The sequence below is a fragment of the Molothrus aeneus genome, chromosome 1, assembly GCF_037042795.1.
Source record: "Molothrus aeneus isolate 106 chromosome 1, BPBGC_Maene_1.0, whole genome shotgun sequence".
In the NCBI taxonomy this organism is placed as follows: domain Eukaryota; kingdom Metazoa; phylum Chordata; class Aves; order Passeriformes; family Icteridae; genus Molothrus; species Molothrus aeneus.
This window is the reverse complement of record NC_089646.1, coordinates 121,338,368-121,355,590: the sequence shown is the minus strand read 5'-3', so window position 1 is coordinate 121,355,590 and position 17,223 is coordinate 121,338,368. Positions and strand designations below refer to the sequence as shown.

The following is a 17,223-nucleotide window of genomic DNA, read 5'->3' as shown; positions in this document are numbered from 1 at the left end:
GGTTTTTAATTTTTCTGGTAGCTGATAGGACATGCATGGTGGCTGTTTATTCAAAGCTATATTGGCAGCATTATGGATAACTACAGAGAGTAAACATATGCATAGATGTTTGTTGGAGGGGGGTTTGTATATGAGAGAAGACTATTTTAAAGCTGTTAACTGCATTTGTCATAAACTCAGGTTTTGCATTTCCTTCATGCTGGAGATAGCAAAACCTGTGAAATAGCTGTCAGCTGCCCTGTGTCTGAAATGATCTGGTGTTATTTTCAATCTGCAGTGCTCTTGAGTTAAGAGGAATTACATGTTTACAGATGGAAGGATCATCAAAGGCTTTCCTCTGCTTGTTTAACCTGTTTGGTTTCTTGATGTTTAATATATAATGTGAACAGCCTGATTCATATCTGTTAGCCTGGAGAAAAGGCAAATTACTTACAACCATCCCTACACTTGAGTACTTGTCTTTCATGGAGAGCTTAGGCCCTTTTTAATTAAGCTGCTCAATTGTAATATATGTGTGCTTTCTGTTATTCACATATTCCTGTGAATTTTGTAACAGTTATCTTTAAATAACTGAAAAAGGAAGAACTTATTCCAGAGTGGTTTGCTAGACATTTTTCTATCAATGCTTTTCTTCTGGACATCTGGCACCTAATCAGGGAACAGAAACGAACCATGCGAAGAAAGATAAGCCCAATTTAGTTTTGGCTCTTAGATTGCTAAGGACACAAGAAAGTAAATTTAAACACAGTTAATGCCTTTAAAAGGCTGAGAGTTTTACACTAGATTTTAATGCCCAAAGATTTTTAAAAGCTGTTAAAAAAAAAAAAACTGTAACATTGCCACAGATTATTTGAATTCATGGCACTATATTTGTCATTTAAATAGTTTCATTACACCACATTTTTTTTTTAGTTACAAGTGCATAAATGCAACTGTTTTATCTCATAAAAATTTATTTTGTTCATAACTAAGTTCTAGGCAGTATTTTCATTTTGTATTATTTTCTAGACAATTTTGTGCAATGCACGAAGCTCTTCTATGTTTATTCTATGGTCAGTCTATCCTTTCTGTTCTCATTTGTTATGAAGATTTTAATTTCATAATATTACTTTATTTTGAGAAAATGTAAGCAAATGTGTGTGCTGAAGCTTTTGTAAGGGAGAAAACCAAATAAGCACCAAGACACTAAGCATGTACTAAAACTGCAATCTAATAAGTACAGACTGCCAAAGTCACTTAGAAGAAGCATGAAGCATGCTCCTAGAAGTACTCATGACTGGGGAGTTTATCATGCACTTTTTGAAGCCAGTAAACCCCACAGAATTTTAACTAATTTTTCACATTTTCCCTCTCATTTCTGGGAATGTAGTTTTCATGCAACAAGTGTGTTGCAAGTTACATATTTTTTAATTTTCAGAGAGATCAGATGTTGGTCTGTTGGTCTTATATTACACATGCTACTCTCCAAAAGCTTTGGTATTCTTTGCTAAAATATCTCTAACACTGTGGACTTATTTTTCCTTGAAATTTAAAAAAAATTTTAAAAAAAGAACGCATCAACTCTGTATAAGGGAGAGATTAAGGAATACAGACATTGTAATGGATGACATCTGACATAGTTTTCCTAAGTTTACTGATTAATAGAGCTTCCAAAGGTTTTCTAACGAGAACTATTCTAACAAAAAAAAGTCTAAATAATGACACTTGATATCATATTTTCTGATTTTTTTAAAGTAATTTATAGTGGTAACAATCAGTAGAACACTGAAAACCATAATGTTTTGAAAGGAAAAAAACAGTCAGTTTGTATACAAAAGAAAATCCCAATCTCCTCTTGCAAGCTTTTCTTACTTTTCATCTAGTTGTATCCCTGGAACAATGTTACTGCTTTCTTATACTTAGAGTGTAGAACAGCTTCCAGGTATTGGTACTGATGATAGCAGTCATCATACTTAACGTTTTATTTTATTTGTCCCAGATGGAGAACAGTTAAAAAAAAAAATCAGTCTATGGTGGGGGGAAGTGCAATGCACTAAACATACCTTAAAAATTATCTAACAAGTGATCACAGTGGTCCATGCATTCCTATTTCCTTGAGTAGAATTGCCTTTACTGTGCAGAATCATTATTACATTAACTTCTTCTTTTCATGAAGCTTGTATGCTGTGATGAAGGGAGGAGAAACATATTTATCTCCTTTTTGTTTTTCTTCACTTAACCATGTCATCAGGAGCAGCTGAAGCTCAAGTGGTTATCTTTTTTCATGCTTCTAGTTAGATTCAGAAACTCTCTTCAGCCAAACAATATAATTTGCTTTAGTGATTGGAAACAGCAAATTGTGTGCAGCTATTCCCTTATCCCTTTCAAAAAATAGTCCCTTCCTGTCTGCAGGAATTAATATTATGGGGTCAGGGAACTGGAAGAAAATACTGCTCACTAAGGAGGCTTGGTAGTAAAATAGAATAATAATACAGTCTGTCCTATAAAAGAAGATAGAGAAATGCACATCAAGATCTATGTGACAAAAAAAAAATACTGTCAATGACTCACCATTGGCAAAAATGGGGGAAAACCCCCAGTGACTATAGTACACAAAAGTGTATTTTGTCCAAAGTGTAAATTTTCCCACAGGAAGACTTGCATTCTGCTTGAAGGAATGGTGCTGATCTTGATGAAATTGAGGACTGTGCCATCTGTAATATATAGTGAGGTGGGTGTCAGTCTTTTCTCACAGGTAACAAGCAGTAAGACAAGAGGAAACAACCTCAGGCTATGACAGGGAGGTATAGATTAGATACTAGGAAGAATTCTTTCACCTAAAGGTTGCCAGCCATTGGAAGAGGCTGCTCAGGGATGTGGCTGAGTCACTATCCCTGGTGGTATTTAAAGGACTTCTGGATGTGGGGCACTCAGAGATGTGGTTTAGTGGCAAATTTGGAAGTCCTTTGTTAATGGTTGGAGTTGATGGTCTTAAATGTGTTTTCCTGCCTAAATGATTCTATGATTTCTGTGGTGCCAGTGCTATAGTCAGGTAAATCAATATGAAAGCAAAACTCATTCATTCAAACTACTGACAGAGTAATTCAAGTACCATCACATGAAGAGCCATCTCCTTTTTACAGCAGCAGAGTATCTGGTGTGCATATAAATAATGCTAGGCTAGTGGGACACCTGAAGTTAAAGAGAGTGCCACGTAAAGCAGCCTCTCTAGTGATGCTAACAGCAATTCAAAAAAACTTTGTAAATTCAGACATCTGCATGTGAGTCTTTTTCCAAACACGTGACCAAGAGTGAGGGCCTGAAAGACAGACTAGGAAGATTGAACTAATTTATGTCAATTGTTGAAAGTGGATTTTCAGAAATACATTCTTTTGAGGCTGCTGTCCTTCATTGACCTAAAAAATCTTTCTGAACCACTGTTTATATGTGACTAGAATTACAGAAGTGAGTACCTTGAGTTGCTGAGCTGTTCTGGGTTTATTGATATGGACCCTAAAGGTCTGAAGGAGAATACAAATATGTTCTAAATATTGGCATAAGAAGGCAGCTGATTCCTCAGCAAGCACATAGATTGATGTTTGCCATATTTATAGGCACAGCAGGGCACGTGTAAATATGCCTACAAACATGCTGACCACTGCAGGAGTCTGACATTTGTACAGTTCAGAGGTCCAGACTGAAAAAGTTTCTTATTTTAATGGAGTAAGATGGGTGTTTCCAAGGAGCTGATTAGAGCCCTTATGTCAGCTGTGTGAAATACCTAATGTAAACAGTCCCCAAATCAACTAATCTCACTTCCTGTAAACAAAAATCTATGTAATTCTTTTCTCAGAAAATGGATTAAAGAGCACTTTTATTACAGTGCCTAATATCATTGCAAAGGCTTGGAAATATCCATCGTTTTCTCTCTAAAATACACCCAAAAGATTTCAAGGTTGACTGCCAAATTCAGCTTCTAACCATGGGAGCAGTTATGTCTTTATCTGAAGCACTTTCCTTCCCCATTATGTCTTCCCCATATTCCACTGTCAGATACCTGGCTGTACATCTTGTTAAGTGGCTTCTCAGTGGTTTTTTTTTTTCAATGATGAGTAGATAGGAGGATCAAGAAGTGTAAGTCAAAAAGCTTGTCTTTTTAGATCCACAGTTATTATGTGGTCCTGACATTACTTTTTCCTTCTTGGGATGTGGATGAGCTGGGCATTGTTCCCTTAGTGGTTTTATGGGTGCTGGATTATGCAGTACAGCAAAAACAAATTCCTTGGTTTATACTCGATTTTTGTCTCTAAATGTATCAAGTGTACATTAACACTTCCTTTTGCAGCAGTGTGTGGGACCAGCCAGCAGGGTGTCATCTGCTTTTGTGCTGCTTTCCATGACCTTCTCCAATGCTGGCTAGATTTTTGTTTCCCAGTGGTTTGTTTTGGTACACTTAAACACAGTGAGGTTTGGAGCTGCTATGATTGAACTTCATGTTGCAGTAAACTGTAGATTACAGTAACTTTAGGTTACAGTAAATTGTCTTGAGGGTTTTTCAGAAGTCAGAAGTTGTGTAACTTGCCAGCTCTACCACAGTATGTTTTAGCTTGTATTGAGACATTCTAAAAGTGAAATATTAAATAATTCTGGAACAAGAAACTAGCTCCTAAGGTAAAAAGCATGTGGTCAGCCATTTTCTTTGATGTTTTCTGCATTAAGCTTTGAAATGTGTCACAGTTAGCTTTTAATCTATTCTGATGTACTTCACTAATTGCATGTAATCTATGCTATTGTTTGAATACTTTGCCATAGGGTACAAAATCAGAAAACTTAAAAAAAATTAGTCCAAGTATGTTAAATCAAGGCAAACAAGATAAGGTGTAGGACCCATAATATTTACAGGTATATGAAGTGTTTGGCAAAATACTTTGTTAAAGTATGATGTCTGGCACAATACACTGTTAGCCTATAAATCTCTGTGGACATAGACCCAATTTATTTATGCTGTTATTTATGCCTAAAACTGACATCTAGTTTACCAGTCATTAGCCCCAGGTTATGTTTTCAAGTACTGAAAACAAGTCGGCTGCTTGCCAAGTGTAAGGAATTTCCTCAGTTCTTCAGGCATTACTAACTAAAGGTTAGTATTTTTGAAGTTCCTCTGAGTAAGGACTGAAAAATAGAGAAATTTATTTAGGCTGGGAAGGAGGAGTTTTAAGCAGCAAAATCCATTAGGTAAGGTGATACAGATTGATGTGCCAGCAGTGTTTGCATAATAGACCTGCTCATGATTTACTACATCAGACTTCACTGGTAGTACCAAGCTAGTCCAGTTAGTGACTGAAGTCACTTCATAAAGAAGCAGTGGCTGGTTGAGATTAAAAATCAGTAAAGCTCAAAGGAGATTGATAAAGTAAAGTTAGTTGAGGGCATATATCTCATTTTGTTAATTCAATCTGGAGTTTAAGATTGCTTTAAATTACTTACTGATGTGAAGATCTTGTATTGCATTATCTATTAGTCAGTCTTTTTCCTCTTTCAGTTTCTCCCAGACACCCCCATTTCTTGCTGGTGTTCAGCAAGCGACCTACCCTCACTTCTAAGCTATCACAGCAATGAGTTGCTGAGCTTTATGAAGCCAGGAGCTCTTAGGTAGCTCTACATAGTCATGCAAGTATGTATTTTTAATTCTGCCATAGCAGAATATTGGTTTTCACCCAGTATTATCACTGAAAGAAGCTAAGAATGACTACAGCACTTGATAAATGCCAGTCTCTCCCTTGCAATGTTAAAAAATGCATAGATGTTCTATATATATTAAACATTCATTCCTGATATATAATATGAGGAGAATATAGAAATAAAATGGGGGCAAGGAAAAAATTCATCTAGCAAAGAACTTCCCTTGAAGTCTTTCTCACCGGTTCATTTTACCTGGAAATGCTATGGATCTCTGTACCAATTTTACCAACACTTGATTTTGCAGATTGTAAAGTTTTTCTCTGACAGATAGAAACAAATGTGAAGATGTTGGAAAGTTTTATACTTGGGAAAAAGCCCCAAGACAATACTCTCTGTTTCCTAGAACAACCACTGCATTTTAGAATTTAGGAAGGTAGGATTCTTTTTAGAGAATTCCAGGTTCAAGAAGGATGGTAATTGGCAACATTACATACACAATATATAATGTTACACAGATAAACCTGATACCTGTCATTAATAAAAAATATCTCTTGAGAACTTCATGTAGGTTTGGCCATTACTGATATTTTTATTCTTACAATACAGAAATCTGTTAATTTAACATTGTAAATATTATTAGTTTAGGATAATGTGATAGGAGCATAATTGTGTGTCATATACTTGGCAAATGGAAAGCAGAATTATTTTTACAATTTTAAGAAATAGAAAGCAAGCTCCTGGAAAGCTTTATGCTGGATTCAGTGTGTTTAATAAAATCTGAAGAAAGAAACAAAGTAAACATATGCTGCTTACATTTTTAGTTGACTCTGAATGAGGCAGCATTACAAGTGTGTTGAAGGATACCATGGAAATACAAAATAATCTGGAGGGTAATGGACAGTTCTAAATGGGTTTTAAATTTAGATAAACATTACATAATGCATTCCAGACACATGGCATTATATATAAGCATTGTTGCTGCAGAAGGGGAGATAATATTGTTTAAGCTCTTCAAACCTCAGCACTCCTCCTTCAAGTTATTTTTCATACATGAATAGATAGAAATCTGACCATAGTATTGCTGAAAGAGGGAGCTGCTTGTAAGAAGCCTCTGGCTCTGTGTTTACAATTTTTGAGTGTAGTTAATATGATGTGTTCCTGTTTACCTACCCAGTGAAACACAGAAAAGAAAGACATCAGTGGTGATACCAGTTGTCCCACAGTCTAGAAAAACTTAGGCTTCTCTAAAAATCAGACCCTGGTATGTAGTGTCTCAGGTTTTCAGTCAGGCATTGGTCCCTGAGCCCTCACTCACTGATCACAGAGACTGGTGCTATCTGTGTCTGGTACCTACCAGGTGTCAGATATATTGGCATCTACCAGGTATCTACAGGGACTCCACATGATGCCATGTGGTACCAGGACTCCCCAGGAGCTATAGCTACAAATTCTTTTTAATGTAAGTACAGTTTGATTCCTGCTACAGATACAACTTAATTTGAAGCCCCTGTCTCTGTGCATTCATTAGTGAGGTGTTAGATTGTCCCTCTAAATATTAATTGATTTTGGTAAATACTTTATTTTTGTATTCATTTGAAAGCTTTCAAGGATGTGTTTGTCACATCATGTTGAATATTAATGATAGTCCTGATACTTTCCAGGAGAAATGCACATATAACCACACAGTAATTAGAAAGTTACTAGTATGTATTAGGTAGTACAGTTGCTGAGAAATCATTTTTTACAAAGAGCCGCCTATTCACTTCAAATAAAAAAATCCTTAAAGGTCCTTTGCTATGAATTAGAATGCAGCATTGCAAAGCAGGTTACTTATCTTTCTGTACTGTTTTGCAGTCTGTGGATTGCTGCCTTCTTTCGTGCATAATTTCTATTTTGCTGCTGAAACATGAGCTCAATCCTTCCTGGAAAAAAAACTACCGCAGTCTTTTTCTTGGCTGGGGATAGGAAAGGAGACCTTTTTTTTTTTTTAAGTTTTGCTTTCAAGAGTTCTCATAAAGATCTCTTGTTGTAGCAAAGGACATAGAGTTCCCTGGAGGAAAAAACCAGCTCTCAAGTAGGTAGCGGTCCTTCAGTTGTGGGTCATTTTGACGTGATATATCATAGACTTAAATTTCTATGAATAATTGCTGAGAGCAAACAAAACTTGTTTACCCCCAAAATGAAAGGTAAAGAAACTTTTCCAAAACTGTAGGAAGCATAAATGGAGCAAATGAATTCTATTTCTGCTTGGATAGTTCTTCTTTACAAACATTGTCATTCAAAACTAAAATATTTCTCCATAGTTTCTGATAATACTAGTCTGATAGTGTGCAGGTCAGTTCAAGGCAGAATAAAACAAGTACAGACAAAATGTAATATCAAGCAGCAGTAATTGTAAGCAAGTCATCTGGAAAACATACAGGCAGATTGTATTGGTTTGACAGGAAATGTGTTTTTTGGGATGCTGTGTTTTTGGCCAATGCTTTGCTTATTCCTGGTCACATCTCACAGCAGAAACCAGGGAGAAGGTATCTTCATGGGGGCACTGGCATTGTGCCAGCGTCAAACCATGACACAGATCAAATGTGGAGGTCAGAATAAAAAAAAATAACAGGGAAATAAATAGCAACAGAACAATTATTTGAGTCTGACACTTAGAATTAAGCATGCAAGAAGTTAAATTTTATCTAAGTATGCAGTTGCAAATGGAGATGATAAAACACGTTGCTGAAGTTAGCCAGAGAAGCAGCCAAATGCCAAGGTGATAAATAGCAAACAATTGCACGGAGCTAAGAGCCTGCATTTGGGGCAGGGCACGGAGCTCCTCTTCTGTGCAGGAGGATCAGCTCTGCCACTTTCCCGTTTCTTGTCACTTTTGTCGCCGCTCATGAGCGGTGAGGAGGCTGTCAGGAAAGTGTCTCAGCACAGCCATGTGCACACTCTTCAGTCTGGCTGTCAAAGGCCTGCTCAGGAGCATAAACATGTTCTTGTGCCTTGCCCTGCGGTGCTGGCCTCAGCACTGAGCTCTGCTCCCGTGTGTCACTGCTGGGACATGCCTTGGCAGTGCTCACTCCTGTTCTGCTCTGCTGGAGCTCCTCACTGGGAGTACAAAAGGGGCAGAATAGCAGGAAGTGTGAGTTGAAAAAAGAGGTGTGAGATAAGGCAGCCAAGGAAAGCTGTGCTCATTTACCTTCTGTTCCTTTGGCTTCCTCCTGTTGTGACCTGCTCTGCCCAGCTTCATGTGACAAAGTTTCACTGGCTTCTTACTCATGTCACCACTTAATTCCTTAACTAATTGATACTGTACTTTTCATCAGAATGTCTGTTTTGCTTCCTGTATATAACAATATAGAAAATTCATAGGCATCAATCAATAAATAAATGTATTATCCTGGCAGTATGTTTTACTGGTGCTGGTTGATTGGTATATTAGATTTTAAAATGTCTGTCTTAGTGGTAGCAATAGTATTAGACTATTTTTATATGGGAGTCGTCTGGTTGTTCTTTCATCACAAAAAGATGACCAGTGTCTAGTTTATCTATGAGCAGACTACATTATTGTCTCACAAAACAATGTCCCAGTGCTAGGACTGCTTCATTAGGTTTATGCTACATAGACATAATTATGCAGGAGCTAAGAATAGCTCATGTAATTGAAAATAATGATTCTAGAGAAAGAACGGGTTTGATTACTGTTACTAAGCAGGCACATACCATGCACCCATTCATGAACTGCACAGAACACATATGGGATTATACAGTGTATTTGTTTTTATTAACAGTTTCTTTCCCCCATCCTGAGTACAGAGCAAAGGTGTTACAATTCATTTGCTCATTATCTTTTTTCTCACAGACCTAGGGGGATCTTCAAGAAGGTAGCATAAGATAATATTTATCCAGTAAATTATGACAAGCTAAGCTTTGAAAGAACATCCAACATTTATCCCCACACACATTTTAGGGAGGATGTAACTTAAATAAATCTTCTCCAGGCACCACAGATGAAACTGTCTATGTGGTTTTTTTTATGTCTGTGTTTGTACTAGTACCCTATGGGATTAAACATCCTTTTAGAAATGCAAAGTCTGCCATACTGTTAATCTCTCAATGCTCATTCTGGTTAATGCTAATGTTTAATTCTTCTTTTATCTAAAACACAGAGAACCCTTCATTATGTCTTGAAAATAAAACTGAATTTTTACAGTGAAGTTGTTAGAAATTTTCATTTATTTAATTGCTACTCATTGCTATTACTAGGCACATGGGATAAAATTTGATGCTATTGTCCTGTTAATTAAGTCTTTTCTTACTTCTGTGTCAGTTTTCTATTAGAATGTTATGAGAAAAGTGATGAGATCACGAAATTTAATGTTTTTGGTTTAAAAATGTTATTAATATCTTTAGAGCCTCAAAATATTCTGCTGGTTTGCCATGTTTAGCTTCCCCTCTATTCTAACCAGCCATTTCATAGCTCTAGGCTATGTGCTGATGCGGTAGAGGCACAGAGAGATCACTACCATCAGGAATTTTTAAACAGATGACTGTTTGGAAAATGAAGTGGAGAGGGAAGATGGGACATGCAATGATGTAAACCTGCAGTAACACAACTATCAGTTTGCAGTCTGGAACCAGAGGCCTTCGCAGAAGCTGTTCTTGAAGGTTTTTGAGAAATAGCAAAAAGAAAAAAGAGGAAGCAGAGTGCAGATTACTTTACCAAAGTATTCCATACTGTTGTCTTGACTTCAGAAAAGTTGCCTTTTCAGACTGTTTTTGGATTTGAAATTCAGAGAGTTACAAGAATTTAGGACAGTTAAGTTCCCGTTTCTACAAAAGCCTATTGAAATGTTAAACACATTTTCCAGGCTATTCCTTACCAACATGATCTGATTGTGGAAGACATTTTCTATTTTTTGGGCTAATATACTTGAATTTTGCCCTTCAGAAATTTCCACATGGCACCCAGCACTGACCCAGCATTAGCTTTGAAATGTGGTAAAGGTGGTAACATTCCTCAGTTCCTTTGAGCACCATGTGTCCTGAACTCCCAGAATCCTGTTTAGGAGTCAGTCCGGTGGCCAGTCTGACCTTCTGTGCACTTCTGTACACATTCTGGTAACATGTAAATAAACCCTAATCCTGTGTTTCTGTCAGATACTATTCTTTCCCTCTCTTTAGGAATTTTAATTACAAGCTTGGGCTGTAAATTGTGTTCCTGCAAATAAATGGGATCCAAGGATGAATAGGACTGAAGAGCTGAGAGGAATAGTGATTTGATCCTGAAATACTTCCCTGATTTGCAGTTCCTCACAACAATTTGTCTAAGAGTGCCCTGTACAGGACAGTGTATGATAGCTGGGGTTCTTTGCTCTCACATGCTTGATGCACCTGATGCAAGATCCTCTGCATATAAACTCTTTTCTGCTTTGTACAGAACCGCACACGCAAGAGCTAAAGCTGATGCTGCGGATCAGGCTGCTCAGGCTGCTCGCCAGGAATGTGATATTGCAAGAGCAGTTGCCAGAGAACTTTCACCAAATTTCTACCAACCAGGTAATTGTAGATTGGGGTTTTATGGGGCTATTTGTTTTATAGCAGTGAAAACATTTTGTGTTAACTTCAAGTGTTGATTCCATCTTGAATGTTGTCTTTTATACAGAAGTAAGTCATGTGTATGTCATGAAGAGTGCACATTGTTCAAGGAGATTTTGTTCTGTGTTTTTAATAATTTGGTGACTATTTCTTTGTATGAAAACAGTTGAGTGTTGAAAAGTCAGTATCAAGTATATAACTTTGCCTCAGATTAATAGTTTATTCAGGACAGTATCAAAGACTTTAGTAATGATAAATCAACAGAAATTTGGATTCATTCTATAGTGTGTTTATTAGTGGGAAGATCTATAGGTTTTTTACTGTCCAGTAGAATTCCTGACAGTCTTGGTTAGCGAAGGTCTAAATTTTGGAGAATATTTTACCATTAGACATACATAACCTGCAAGTGAAGCTTCCTCTGTTATGCCTGGGGTGCTCTGTAGAACATTAGTTCTATATTCACAGTGGCATAGAATTAGGTCTGTCCCACCTACATCAGCATTGCAGCCCGTTTTCATCTGTCACGGGCTTTGGAAAGTTGCTGCAGGAAGAAGCAAACTTGGTTTTGCATTGTTTTTCTGTTGTCTTTCCATGAGGTTCATATTTCTGTGTACTGCTCTTTAGCTTAAAATTGGATAGATGAAATGGAACTCCATTTGCCAGTTTAATGTCTTTTCATGTCTGCCCTTTCTTTCACCTGTCAAATTGAGTTGAGTCATATCTTGTTATTACTTCTCAAGGATCTGCCTGTACTCGCATGCTAATAGAGATTATAGCTCTGAGATTCATTTTCACTTACTGTCATTTTCTGCTCATCCTTGTTTCAGACACAAACTTACTTAAATGCACCCATATAGTGAATGCAGGCTATAATGACCCAAAAAAGCAAAGAACAGCATTCTGCAACATTTTCTAATAACGCACCTATTTACTTCAATTTTTAGTTCAAGTGGTCACTATATATAACTTGTTACTAAATCCTTACTGTCAGTTACCTTAGAGAATGCTTGATTTCTTCTTTATTCCGAAGTATTTAGTTGTAGAGAGAGAATGTGTTTTGGGGTTGGGTGCATTGAGGACCTCTTTTTGTATTAATTTAGTGCCTAAGTCAAGGATTATTCACCTGATTGGAATTTTCATTCCCTTTACCAGTCTTGCAGACTTTCTTTGTACACATCCTGATATAAATTCATCTTTTCTGAACATGGCAGTCTAGAACTGTTGGCAAAACTCAACAGAACTATTTCCAGTAGTAAGAATTTACTAGCTTTAAAACAGTATAAATATGTACTTTTCACTGTTGGGAATGACCTCAGTACTACCTCTCCTGTGCATTTATATTATTGGCCCATATTTACTGCTATCATAGTCAAGTCGTTTTCATTATTTCATTATTTCATTATTTCATTCTCCACCAGCTGAAGAAATCCCAGTTTACAGCAGCAGACCATCTTGCCATTCATAAGTTAAGAAGTTATAACCTTAGCCACACAAATAATTGAAGCATTTGGAAAGAAACTACTAAAAAGCTGCCAAACCCTTCAAATAAAGCAATTACGAGAGTACTTGAGTGAAAATGCCAACATCTGACAGTGTGAAATTTGACACCAAGAAATCACTCAGATCAAGAAGGTGTCTTTTTACTCCCTGCCACAGGAATTGAAGTAGCATTGCTGACAGATCAGCTGAGATATGGGAGAGAAGGTGTGGGATCTTATTTTCCTCTCATTTGAAACTTTTATTCTATTTACAAAAGAGGAGAGTTTGTATCTCGTCCTCAAGTGAAGCTGGATATGTGTGCAATGACACAGCCAAGCATTTCTCAAAGTTTACTTACTCTGTTCTCTGTGTGGAAATATCTCTTGGTTAGCTAGCTCCTAGCAAAAGATAAATATGTTTTCTGGACTCCAAATTTTGAATTCTCTAATTTTTCCCAAGATAGTTAAATACAGCATATTTCTATACATTTGAAAAAAAAATCTCCTCCCATTATGCAAACAACTTTTAAATACCAAGGTGTTAACTAAATCTCAGTTATCCCAAATAAACTCCTGCAGGTTCACAAATCATTGTGATGATTTCAAGTACTGCCATGCCTGAGATGTTTTCCAGGCTTGGTGTATGTGATACTTTTCTCAGATGCACTTTTTCTGTGTGGTACCAGTTAACCCACTCACTTGTACACATACTTGTTTGTTTAAGCATTTCCCAAGAGTCATACCAAGAGTAACTGGACAGTGTTACTGTTAGCTTTTGTCATTTATGGTAATAAAATAGATAACTATTTCCAAGTATTTACGTTCACTCACACAAACAGAAGTAAATATCTGCTTTTCATATAGCATTTTTTCATGTATTTGAATGAAAAGAAGGTAACTGTTATTGCTTCCTAATAGCAACTTCTTGGTTTTCTTTTGTTGCTTGAGCTTTTTATTTTTACAGTATCTGTAAGTGCTGCTAAAAGGTATCAGTAAGTGTTCTCTCTCATTCTCTGAAACTATAGTTAAGTGAACCTTTCCATTGTACCAAATAGTCTTGAAAATAGATTATGATGAGAAAGTGTAATTTTTCTCTTCTTTCTTTAACTGTTTAGTAGGGTAGGTAAGCATGCTATCAGCAGTAAATATGTGTAGCATATCAACAAGCCTCTTGAAACAGAGACAAAAAGAAGTGAAATACAAATACCTCTCTCTAAATAACAGAAGCATTCTTTTCTGTCTTAATGAGTGATCTCTTAATGAGTGATCTCTTAATTACTTGTAGCCTAAAACCATTTCAATATTTGAAAACCTTTTGATAAAGCTCTTAAATTTCAGGTTCTTAAAAAGCAACTTTCTGAGGCATATAGCCTAATATTACACACAAATTATAATTACAGTGAATATTCATTATTCATTGTACCATGGCAGTTCATACTTCCCAAATCCTTTCTCTCATATTTCACCTTTATGTTCATTAAGGCATTCATCAGAAGCTGCCAAGAGGCTCTACCTTTGTAGTGTAGTTTAAAAGGAGACTCAGAGGAGAACAAAGCAGTAGGAAGTAAAGTAGCATCCAGCAGGTAAGAATAATAATGAGGTACCATAGAAATCTTGAGATTCAGCTCTCCCAGTGATTGATTGCCTTACTATTTGCATATAAGGAAAGCCAAGTATGATTGAAAGGCCAGAGCCATGGTGTAAGGACTCACAAGGTTGCACAGAGCTGTTTTCCCTGAGTTTGTTCATGCTGTTCTCAGGCAAGAAGACCCTGCTTCTACTTTTGCTGTAGCAGATATTTGGCTAGTCATTAATAATTAGGAGGATGTGTGTCTTTGCAGAGCCCTAAACACAAGGCTCTACATTTTGTAGATTTAACAAATGTTGTACTCTTTTTAGAGACCATACTTTTCTGGCCTTTTTATCAAGAAATAAATTCTGAGAAATCCCAGCTCTGACCTGTTTATTTTCTCCAGGCATCACTAAACTCGTGGATGTGTCAAAAGAGAGCACACCAGGACAGGAAACAAATGAAACCTGAGTCATAGCCTCATTCAGGGGAGTCATCCAGGGACAATTTGAGATTTGTCTTCACTTAGAGAAAAAATAAGTGCTTTTTTGTGTCTCTTGTAGAACTTAGAGAAGAACAAATGACTGATGGGAATACTGTATCAAAGATGTAACAGAAAAGAAAGGTTTTTGATACTCAGTGAAAAGGGGGAGTATTGTTCTAACCTTGCAAAAGGTTAGTGGATGCTTTGACTGACACATTCATTCTAAATTCTCAGACTGTCTTTAGGATGTGGACTTGTAAACACACTATCAGGAGGTAAACTGAAGTATGGACTTGCACAGATTAGACAGCTAAGCCATAATTGTCTGTGTGCATATATATCCTGCAGCAAATGGACACTGCTCTTTCATTCAGTTTGAATGAATAACATTTGATTAAATGAAAGAAGGGTACAACTACTTTGCTGCAGGGTAAGAGCAGTCTGGGCACTTTACCACAGAGCAGTTAAGGTCTGGAAATTCAGATCTGAATTGTTTTCTGGCAGATTATTTGTCAGGCCAGCCAGCTGCCAGATGAACATACATGGGTCACCAAAACAATTCATTCAGCCTTTGACCTCCTAAACAAGGCATGAGAGAAATCAAGGAGCAGTTTATAAATTAAAGCTGTCCAAGTTTAGAGATGGACAGAATTTCTTTAGGGGAAATATATGAGCAAAGACTTCCTAATGATAAGAGTAAGAATTTGGCAAGGTTTACTAGTATATTTTACTATAAGATTTGGCTACTGTTAAAGCTTCAATATTAACATACTGAACATTACTAGTTTCAGAAATAAGCATTTTAAGTTTATTACAGGGCAATTTGTAATGGCCACTAATGCCTCAAAGAGGAACCGTGGTTTACATTCTCTTTTGACCGGTGGTAGATATCTGTAGCTTAAGGAAAAAAACATCCTTCCCATCTTCCTCTTTTCTGCCATCACCACCTCCTCGAGTTCTCAAAATGCAAACTCCATATGGACAGGAAAGAGAGATTTCTGGCTGATGCTAATTAACTGGAATGTCCTGGCTAAATGCATGTGTGCCAGACCAGATAGTTTTATTTCAAAAGCCAATTACAATGAGCATTTTGCCTGATAAAGTTACCAGCCATTCCATCAGTTTGTGCCTTAAAGCATACGGAAGCTCTTTCATTATTCTTAGTCATACAAGAGCCTGTTCATTTTCTGAATTTATTCTACATATGATTTCATCATCCTCACAGATCTGTTACTAGGTTTCTTGCTGTGCCATTTTTTCTCTACAATTTATTGCTTCTATCCTCTTTCTACAGAACTCTGGAGAAGGCAGAGCCTGTAGATGTATCCTAATGCACTTCTGTTGTATCCAGAAATCAAAGAAAGAAGGTGCATTGAAAGAAAAAGTGCCAGTTTCAAGCTTTATTCTTGTTCTCCCCTTTCTTTTTATAAGTCATGTCATACCAGTCTTCACAGCATGACTTCCAGATTTATCACCTGTCTCAGCAAGTCCTGGGTACAGATGCCCCCACCCTTCTTTCCACATTTTTCCTCTTGCCCAGGGTGAGGGCCATCCAGCTTGCTGGGAGTCTGTCCTGCTGCACTGCCTGACACACCTGCTGGCTCAACCCACTCCTCAGTCTTCCTGCAATGCAACTGGGACAGGAGAGCCTGCTTGGGAGAAGGCAAAGCAAAGGGAGTTTGCAGAGGCATAGCCTTAATTATTCAGGATGCTTTCTCAGTCTCTCAAAGATACTTTTGAGTCACATAATCAAATTATTTGCTTAGGAAAAAATATGCCTTATTAGTTTTGAGCAAATAAACTTTTAAAACTAATAACAGAGAACCAGTTTCCGGTAGAAAGATAAAGCTGTCACAATCACTATAATTTTCACAGACTTGCATAAGTAGTGAGCTAGGTAATTTGCATTCAGATGAAATTCATGGTAGCTTAGTAAAGGCTGCAGGATCTGACTATGAAACTAGTTGAAGCCTGGACTAACTTCAGTGCTGTGTTGCTATCTCAGAATAACTTTTCATATTCTAGCCTGGGTGTACATATCTAATCTGGCACTATGGGAGTGTTAGTTACAGGTGTGTCTGAGAGAAAGAGGTGAGTGCTCCCTTTCTCCTGTTAAAAATTGTTCATTTGCTCTGAAAAAGAACCATTCCTTCCAGGACACTCTTGGCCTGCTCCAGTGAATTTCTATATTGGTCTGTCATGGTGTCCAGCCAAGGACAAGATGAAGTAGGGTCTATCACATGGGAGTATTATCACAGTGTCAAAATTTCCATTATAAATCCTATTTATAACTGTGTCATAAATATTTGTTCCATGTTGAAATTCAGCTAACAAAGAACTGAGAACTTTACTTACAGTGCTAATTTTCAGTTGAGTATGATGATCTATTTTGAAAGGATTTTATTATACTAGTGGAGATTTAAATTATGTTTAAAAGGTTA

At 37.0% G+C, this 17,223-nt stretch overlaps 1 protein-coding gene across 4 annotated transcripts in view; it reads left to right on the top strand.

Moving 5' to 3' along the window:
• The window catches only part of JPH1 (junctophilin 1), an 84,173-nt gene that overhangs the window by 43,751 nt on the left and 23,199 nt on the right, over window positions 1-17,223 (top strand). For all 4 annotated transcript variants that reach the window (XM_066564024.1, XM_066564016.1, XM_066564000.1 and 1 more), the window contains exon 3: window positions 11,093-11,211. In XM_066564024.1, the coding sequence (XP_066420121.1) occupies window positions 11,093-11,211 (119 nt within the window). The remainder of the gene's footprint in view (window positions 1-11,092; window positions 11,212-17,223) is intronic.